The sequence below is a fragment of the Etheostoma cragini genome, chromosome 6 (assembly GCF_013103735.1).
Source record: "Etheostoma cragini isolate CJK2018 chromosome 6, CSU_Ecrag_1.0, whole genome shotgun sequence".
In the NCBI taxonomy this organism is placed as follows: Eukaryota; Metazoa; Chordata; class Actinopteri; order Perciformes; family Percidae; genus Etheostoma; species Etheostoma cragini.
In genome coordinates this window covers 26,662,309-26,672,271 of record NC_048412.1, presented here as the reverse complement: position 1 = coordinate 26,672,271, position 9,963 = coordinate 26,662,309, and the positions used below count along the sequence as shown (strand labels likewise).

At 41.8% G+C, this 9,963-nt stretch overlaps 1 protein-coding gene across 4 annotated transcripts in view; it reads right to left on the bottom strand.

Annotated features, from left to right (window-relative positions):
* Positions 1-8,852: 8,852 nt before the first annotated feature.
* hormad1 (HORMA domain containing 1) overlaps positions 8,853-9,963 on the bottom strand; it is an 11,768-nt gene continuing 10,657 nt past the window's right edge. For 3 of the 4 annotated variants that reach the window (XM_034875138.1, XM_034875140.1, XM_034875139.1), the window contains exon 16: positions 8,854-9,243. In XM_034875138.1, the coding sequence (XP_034731029.1) occupies positions 9,151-9,243 (93 nt within the window). In that variant the 3' untranslated portion in view covers positions 8,854-9,150. Of the gene's footprint in view, positions 9,244-9,963 lie in introns of all 4 variants that reach the window. The other variant, XM_034875141.1, reaches the window with a different exon arrangement.

Genomic DNA, 9,963 nt, shown 5'->3' with positions numbered 1-9,963 from the left:
CTTCTTCGCATCAACCTAAGTGATCATCATCAACATATTTTGTCCAACAGTTGTTTTTTAGCATATTTATAGATTCTGGATTTTTCCCTGAGGGAGATGGAATAGGTGTAATTGTAATAAAAGTATTTTTACTTGTCTTAAAACATGTCTGGAGAGTATCTTTTAGACTTGAAGCCTAAGTTTTGAGGCACTTTAGTCTAGTTGGGCGGAATCTAAATGTTCAGTATTACTGTGACTAATTAAAAATGATGAGGTTCAATTGTCAGCAGTAAAAGAAGGAAAGCCCACCGCCTCAGGATCTCAACAGAACTTTCAGCGAGGCCCATGCAGAGTATTGATACCATATCACAGGAGAACACATTATGACATAGTGCATTATTGATTCATTGTCACACCCCTTTGGTGATTAGGGTTAAAAACACTGAAGTGAAAATTGAACATTTGCCCTTCTTCATGCTCATTCCGTATCTGACCGACTGGAATTTATATCTCAAGCTCTCTTGTATATGGGATGTGAAGAATCAGGATGACAATGACTTCTGTTCAGGGTATTGCGTCACTCAGAGAGACATCTGGTTAAAATGCTTACTTATCGATAAATTCCCTCCCACCTCAAGAGTTGCGTCTCAATCAGGTATTGGTCTAATGGACCTAATCTTCACAGCTCCTTAAATGCAGTGGTCATGCAAACAGGAATGCACAAAGCTACTTTTACAGTCCCTGATGTAACTGATGTGGTTAATAATAATAATATACATTTTATTTCTATTACACTTTACATTTCAGCAATCTCAAAGTGCTACACAGCTTGTAATAATGCAATAAATCAAAAAAAGTCCTGAGTTTAGTTCTTGGGAGCTCTGAAAGAATGTAAATGGACTTATATTTATATCTTACGTTATGTCTTATATAGTGCTTTTCTAGTCTCAACAACTACTCAAAGCACTTTTACATAACAGGAGCCTTTCACACACATTCATACCCTGTGGCCGAGGCTGGCGTACAAGGTGCCACCTGTTCGTCAGATAAATACACACACACACACACATTTACACACCAATGGCGTCGGGAGCAACTCGGGAGCCAGGGATCGAACCACCAACCTTCTGATTGGCAGGCGACCGATCTAGAAACCCAAGAAACTCCTTAACAAAGGGAAGCTGAGAAGATAACATCATTTCATAAAACCCTTAGTGTAATATAACAAAAACTCGCAGTACAAAAAAAAGAAAAGGAAAAAGTAATGCTTATCTTGTGTTATCCCACAACTAATGATTACGTCAATTCATCCGTCGAGTTGATTCTCGATTAATCGATTAGTTGTTTGGTCATGTCAATGTCAATGAGCGTTTCCCAAAGCACAACATGACGGCCAAGGAAGTCTTGTTTTTTCCACAACTCAGATATTCAGTTTACTGTCACAGAGGAGATAAGAAACTAGAAAATATTCATATTTAAGAAAATGGAACCAGAGCATTATTACTAGGGCTGTCCTCGACTAAAGACATCTTTAGTTGACTTACACGACAGAGCTGTGCGCTTTGAGAGGTGCTTAAGAAAAGCACAATATAAAAGTAGTTAAGTAACCAGCTGTAAAACTGAGTTTCCACACAGTTAAGCACCACTTTAAATCTTGTCTTCACCAGAAATGTGCTCATAAGTTTCTTGGTAATGAGTACTTAAGCAGGAATAAGCATTAAAAATGACTAATGAATTCTTAGTCGATTAAGACTAACTACTCTTTATTCCTCACAGAAAATGACCCAAACCAATTGATAATCGATTATCAAAATAGTTGGTGATTAATTTAAGAACTGCTACTACTACTAGCTTGATCGATTCATCTTTGCAGCTCTAATCCTGTTCCTCTCTTACAAATTACCTCATGAATCCTTAACCACTAATTCACTTGCTTTAGTGTTGAAAACTTAAAATTCATGCCTCCAGCTCTGACAGTGTTGATCATACTAATTTCTTTGTCTATTTTTCGGTGTTTTTCAGAAACTACAGTAAAATTCACCCATTTACAACAATCAATACAGAGAACAATAAGTTCCACTGCAGATGCTTGAACAGCTGGTGCTGGAGGTGAACTAGAGGTACACATAGAGGTGTGTGTGCTTGAAAAAAAAGGTGTAAAGCACAGCAGTGATCTATGTCCGTAAGCACCTCTGTGTGCTTGGCTGGCACTTTTGATGAGTTGTCGCTATGATTGGATGGAAAAACAAGTCTAAGTGATGTGGCCCTCCAGTCACCTGACCATCGGCACGGCGTGTCACCCGCTGGAGGCCGCTAGCTGGACTGAGCCCGCGTGGCACAGCGACGTATTGCGCAGGTAATACGGCAGTCAGTAGTTATTCATCATCCATAACGTTAATGATTACAGCATGTCGATAACAAACCCAGGAGTTAAATGAGTTTGTGCACTCAGCTAGGCCTGCGCCTTTGGCGGTTCAAGGTTACTCCCTTCCTCCTCCGACAGGAGGGATGATTCCCGGGCCGAGCGGCGAGCACACACATCTTGACTCAAGGTCAAGTGTGCCACTATTTAGAACAAATAGATACATAAAGCACTCTATCTTGTGGGTTGGTTAAGTATGGCCCAGGACCTTGAGCCGGGATAAAGTTGGCCGGCAGCTTGTATATTTTGTCCTGTACTTGTATTTCAGCTTGACACTTTGCCACCCCACACCTCACCCCTCACTCTTTCTCCCCTCTCTACCCGCTTTAACGTTTTGAAGTCCCTCTTATGTGACTGAAAGCAAAAAGTTAGCATTGATTTTTGTCATGTAAGAGCTCACCGGAGTGCAATGTGGACGGATCTCGAGCGTCTCAGGATGACAAACTGTGTTTATCATTCTGCTTGGTGGCCAGCTGAATTTACTCGGCAGCCTCCTTTTAAGCTGCTCTGTCAAACATACCATGTCCAAAGCTGCTATTCACCTATGGATGGTTGAAAAAATGAAAACACAGAGGGCCTTTGTGTTGGAGCAAGAGCAGGACAAGGCTAGGGCGCGTGGCGAGAGGATACACTTGATTTGGAGTCAGTTAGCACCTCATGCCTATCGTAATGGACAATGGGGCAAGGGCAAGTGTCTCCCTCCCCTTAGCTTTCCTGTCTCCCTCACCCTGTCTCTTGGCGTGCTTCCCCCTGGAGACACGAGCCGGGGGCTGGGCGCTCTGATGGCCAAGCGTGACATTTAAACCCCTGCCCTCCGGTAGCTTTTTGGGGGGCTTTGTGGAGGAGACAGGGGGGCGCAGAGAAGTTCCATCTGAGCACAGAGAAAGGAAAAAAAGGGGGTACGGACAGAGGCGCACCCTATAAACCCCCTGTCCCTCAATGCACACACACTCCCCCCCTCCCCTGCAGAAATCCTCAGTGTGTCAGTGCGGCGGGGGCCCCATTGTGCACGGGCCTGTCGCTGAAGAAAAGGGCCCTTTGGTGGTAAACAATTCAGCTGTCCACTCTGATCACAATGGGGGCACATCCCATTGCTTTGAGCATCTGTTTGGAGAAGGTGTCGGTCCCCTCGCCGCTCGGCAGCGCTGACCATACAGACCCGGTGAGCGACTAAATCCCTGAATCTGCTGGCCCACCACCACCTGCTCTCAGCCTCCCCTCCTTTTATCATTCCTTTTTTTGTTTTGGATCAATACAGTTGACTCCACTGCAGTGTCTCTCAAAAGACAAGTTGAATAGCCTCGTGTTGGCTGTTTAGTGGGATTGCATGCTTTTTTAAGTTGTGCACGGTGTGTAGAGGCCAACTGTACGAGCTGATTAAGGCATGCATGAGAAACAAGATGTTTTTCTGTCATGACACAAGGCAGCAGGAGTGGTCCATGAAGGGCTCCCTCCTGCAGCTCATTGCGTGGCTGCGTATCGCCACCTTGTGGTTGTTTAGGATATTTCATTCTTGCGTGTACATTTGTTCCGTGAGGGTCTTGTAAACAAAAAGTGGTAGAAGAAGAAGTATTGACATCTTTAGTTTACTTTACTCTAATAATTATTGCACCTTGCACAGTAGGTTTATCTACAGCCTTATCAATAGTAATTAAACAGATATACACTTGTATATATTTGAAATTATATATTCTATCCTTTTATTTCATGCATATTCTGTATGTGTGTTAGGTGTCTGATATTTTACTGCTGCAGCACTAGAATTTCCCATTTCTTTTGGAATCAATAAAAATCTCTCTCTATCTATCTATCTATCTATCTATCTATCTATCTATCTATCTATCTATCTATCTATCTATTAATATTATTAGATCTGCTCCAACCCTTAGTTTTTTTATTGAAGGCTTACATTTTATATCTATTGAATTTGAAACCATTCCTTCGAATTGTGCACTGCATTTGTAATGTTATTTTTGTTTGTTTTATTTAATTCTTGCCTATTTGTATCTTCTATTTTATTTTAGTTTTGTTTACTTCTCATTCATGTCTTTTTCTCTTGCCTTGTTTCTTTTTAAAATGCCTTTTTAAGTCTTACGTACTGCACTTTGAATGAGGTTGTTGTCAAAAGTAAATTTATACACAATGTACAGTTCAGTGTTATATTATTAAATATTATTTCACAGCATATGTAGATGTATATTATGTATTTTGTAAGTTTTATCAGCAAAGTAACTATAGCTGCCAAATAAATTGAGTGGAATAAAATGTACCATACTGAAGCAAAAGTATGAAGTACAATGAAATGAAAACTCAATTAAAAGTAAATCAGAGTTGAACTTAAATACAGTACCCGCTTACTTGTTAATCTCTGGTAACATGCAACGTGTTGCTACTTGTGTATAAGACAATAAGACCTTGTTCTGACCTTACTAGGGCTGCAACTAATAACTTCTATTGTTGTCGCTTAATCTGTCGAATATGTTCTCGATTAATCGATTAGTTGTTTGGTCTACAACATGTCAGAAAATGTGTTTCCCAAAGCTCAAGATGACGTCCTCACATGTCTCGTCTTGTCCACAACTCAAAGATATTCAGGTTGCTATCACAGAGTAGAGAAGAAAACTACAACATGTTCACATCAGAGAAGTTTTCCTTCCTTTCATAAAAAAGAATCAAAGTGACTAACCGATTTTCAGACTAGTTGCCGATTGATTTAATTGTTGACAACTAATCGACTGCGGCTCTAGATTTTTTTTTTGGGGATGATTTTCTAGATTTCAGCTCACGCCGTTGCCCTCTACCTGACTCCAAAGGGTTAACAGTGAGCGGCATACGCTACTGGGGAAGCGCTAATCAGCTCCGAATCATTTGCTGCCCTTCTGGCAAGGTTGAAGGGGTCACAGTCCCTGGGCTGGGTGTCCACTCCATCCCTCACTCCCCTCCCCCCTCCCACTGTAAAGCCCAGCACCCCAGCACCCCCCACCCCAACCCCTTGGGGCCTATAGGCCCTGCAGGCACAATCACCGCACAGCGACTATAGGCTAACAGAAGCTGGCTTTAATCTATATGGAGCCCTGGGATGGACTGCGGCTGTCTGTCCATCAGTCTGTCAGTGTGTCTTGCCTTGACCGTACCCAGGCGGGCCTGGACCTACGCTATCGACTGAGACAGTCCAAACCCAGATTTGTGATTGGTCTACAGAGGCGTCCGGCGGGCCCCCCCTGCTGTTTGGCCAGCTGATTGATCTGTTAACACTGGCCGCTGGACGTGTGTCCCTGAATTTAATTTCAGAATTCATTTCTGAGAGACGTGTGTGTACAGAAATGATGTAGAGTCCCAGGATCCTGGTGCAGGATTGAGGGTGGAGACGAAAATGAAATTGCAATTTAGATTCCACGGTTAGATATTTGGAACGTGCTTGACAGGAACACTGGTCAACCCTAAAACATGTTCTAATGTTGTTGTTTTTTCATTTTCAGCTAAGACGTGATTGGAAGTGGCCCATATATTCAAGTGTGCCTTTCACTTTCTGATCCCCAAGGGTTGCACTTCTTCGGCTGCCAGACAAGACAATTTCTCAATATGTGTATTTTCCAATGTACGTTTCTGTCTATTTTCCATGCCATTGGGTGCATTTTGCCTTTTGGGCGCTATTTATCGGTTCATTTATGTGATGTAGTGTTGTTGTAAAGTATACGGCCGAGATACTGGTTATCTACAATACATGACTAGACCTTCAAAGGTGCTTTTACACTTATTGCATTTCATATCTTATCAATACCCACAGAACCCCCCTGCTGTCAAAATAATAAAAAGTGTTGAAAAATGCCACTGGAGCCGGGCTATGAGGTTAGGTAACCCCGATTCATTTCACAGCTCATAAAGTGCATCAATGCGCCGTTGTGTGGGTATTGTCCACCATGGAGTTCCCACTCTATTCTGCTTTACACTTCTCTGTTATCAGAAATACTCATAAAAAATACAGAGACAATGAAATAAAATGTGGTGGCCAAGACAATGCCTGTGTTAGGAAGTGAGGGTTGATTTGATCATAGCCTGCTGTAGACACAGATAGGCGGGGGCTGCTTGGATATGCATCACAAAGGCTTCCTGCAGTATTGATCCGCAGTGGGTTAAGGCAGTCTATCAGCAAATATCCCTCTCTGTGGGAAAAACAATGGGAGATTAAAAACACACAGCCTGCCGGGCGGGAGGCTGCTGATGGGCCCTTATCTGGGCCCAAAGGTCACTTTGTACAGATATAATCCACTTTCACTTAACAGCTTCATTTAAGGCACCTCGCATGCAAATGGTGGCATTTCTGGGTCTAGTCAAAGATGGAGGTTTGTTTTTCAAGAGGCAGACAATGTTGAATTTCCTGTCCTGGAGGTTTTTACTGGCAGGAAGCCGAAACTGTTCAATCGTTAAGCTGTAGGAGACGACTGCATATACAGGTGTCTGACAGCGTCTTAATGCAGCTGCTGAGCATTACCACTGTGTGGCCTCCAGAGCTACATTCTTGCACTTCACTAAGTCAATCATTAACTCCATCAGTTCACTTTATTCCAGTCCACTGGGCCAGGTTCAAAACATGCACACATGCTGTACAAGCATGTTCATGTAGAAACAGATACAGCACATATCCGGGTGAAATGATTGGATGTAAAACGTCATTTTCATCACCTATCTTCAAAATGTCCAAACAAAGTTGTCATCTCAAATGTGTGCAGTTCAATATGTTGTTTTCTACCTTCTCATCTGCGCCACATTATACAAGGCTCCTTATCACTGCCAGCTAATAAAAATATGACTCACATAAAAACCCTGGCACCCACATGTCTCAGCAGACTGCTCTTTTTATAACTACACTGGTTAGGTGTGTTTTGGAGCATACAGTGAGAAGTTAACAGACACGTTCACACGTGAAATTTACTTCATGTGTCCTGGGGTCACGTTAAAAAAATTTCTACATCAGAAATTTGGGATTCTTTCATCCAAATATTACATGGATGGTTCCATAGAATGCTTCTTCCAAGTTAAACGAAGGATCAGTTCACTACTTTAGTGAAATTTGGGTGTTTTGTTTCACCAGAAAAAACTTTGACAAAAGACAACAACATGATATAATTTCATATAAATTATTTAATTTTTTTTACGATGAATTTAAAAGGGAAAATGGTGTAAAATAGTAGTTATATAATGGTGTTAGGGATGTGTACAGTATACTGATGGTTGTGTTACAAAAATGAAGAAAATGTTGAAAAAAGCGTAAAAAAAGTGTCGAAAGCGTAAAAAAAATTGTTAATTTTCAATCAATAACCTAAATATGTTATGTGCACCCTTGCAAAAAAAGCTAGCAGAGAAGGGACGGAGAATGCCGGCTGGAACAGGCAGCCAATGGCAACAGTCACCGGTGAGTCAGACTAGGTCATCGGTATAAGAATGACCAGGAGAGGTGATCCCACTGAATTATTAGATTCTATACAACAGGGTCACCATTTTGGGAGCAGTGCGGTGGTGTAGTTCATGTGATGCGCAGGTATTCACAGTATATCCACTAAAAAAGCTCCAGGATTTCCATATACCCCCTTAAAAATACACAATGACATGTAACAACACACTTTCCATTCTATTTTTGATACATTTTGAATTTTCATCTGTTTTCCTTCGCACAGGCTATATAACGGTACAGGAAATGAAGTCTGTGATCATCACAATTTCCCTGGGGGAGGACACCCAGACCCCCCACTTTTATATGTTCTTTATATTTATATAGTAAAGTACACCTGCTAAAATACAATAGACTATTCCACTGGAGTAGTGTGGAACAAGGACAATATAACCAAATCCCTGCATAGCTTTAGGATTAAAAATATTAGTAAGGACATAGTCTCCCTTCCTCGGACCCAGAGCACGCTGGAGGAGTCTGGCTACTCAACGGAGCACTTGGGGATGGGAAGAAAACGTGCTTCGGTTTATTGACATTTCTTTAAAAGGTCCCATGGCATGAAGAGTTCACTTTATGAGGTTTTTAAACATTAATATGAGTTCTCCCAGCCTGCCCATGGTCTCCCAGTGGCTACAAAGGTGTAAACTGAGAATTCGGGGGGAAATACTTCAGATTTGGTATTAGGGGATCACTAAGGCCTGTATAAAACCACGTCATAGGACCTTTAAACCAATCACAATCATCCGGCGGATTTTCCGGCTGCAACGGAGCTATCCCGGAAATAGAAAGTCAAGGATATAAACTACTAAACACAACCGTTTTTAAGGCATTTATCTGCCCAAATAAATCAATGGTTAAAAAAAGACATCTACTCTGCCAAAATCAATTACTGATATATAAAATGCTTTGTTGGACATGCACTGTGTTGCACTGTGACTTTTTAACCAACTCTCACAAACAGCGACACCAGAGGACACTAGGTGCACTTTATATATTTTATTCAAGTACAAAATCAAGCTTTGTAAACAGTGATAACAATTAAACAATCATAGACATTAAAAAACAACTGAAATACTGTTAGTTTATACATTTGTTAACCAGTATTCTAACATCCAAAATGGGACATGTCCACATTTTGGATGAGCGTAGGATTTATATAAACTGTAGAGCAAACAAACTGTTTTATCGCAACCCCAAAACAAAAGCAATAAGGAGTGGAATTCCCTTTAAAAAACACCTATGTAACTTGTTGTAATCAAAATTGAAATTTAAAAAACATTAATGTAAATGACGAGTGACGTCAGTAGTGTTCTTTGGGCTCGCTGAATTTGCGCTTCTTCCTAGGCTGGGAGGACGGCGTTTCCTGGCTGTTGGGGATGTCGAACTGAGAAATCTAACATTACAAAATAATAAAAAAGCAGAAGACGCACCAAGTTAGCAAAAAGTCAACCAGAGAATCGTCTGTGTCTACTGACAGACACCGTCCCACTCTGGGAAACCAGAGCGATCGGTGCTGACTCATCTGTGAAACAAGCAGGGCTTCTCATACGCAGTTTCCATTTCAAAATACATGCAATGTCTTCAGCAGCTGAAGATGTAAGAAGTGCAGCTCTCTTTTTTTGCTGGCTGCATTTTCAGCTTAAAGGTCGCATGGCATTACAATTTCACTTTATGAGGTTTTTTAACATTAATATGAGTTCCCCCCAGCCTGCCTATGGTCCCCCAGTGATTATAAATGGCAGTAAGTGTAAACCGAGCCCTGGGTATCCTGCTCTGCCTTTCAGAAAATGAAAGCTCAGATGGGCTGATCTGGAATCTTGCCCCTTATGAGGTCATAAGGGGCGAGGTTACCTTCCCTTTCTCTGCTTTGGCCCACCCATGAGAGAGAGACAACCCCCCACACCCCCATCCTCCACCTTGCCCCCCCCTCTCTCCTCCTCAAAAGCTACAGAATCAGAAATGGCACATACTAAGGAAAGCTCATTGTGGGACTGGCTCTAGTGGCTGGACTTCTGCACCAAGGCTGAATTTTGGGAGAGACTTCAGATACGGTATTAGGGGACCACTAAGGTCTATATAAAAGAGACTTCAGATACAGTATTAGGGGACCACT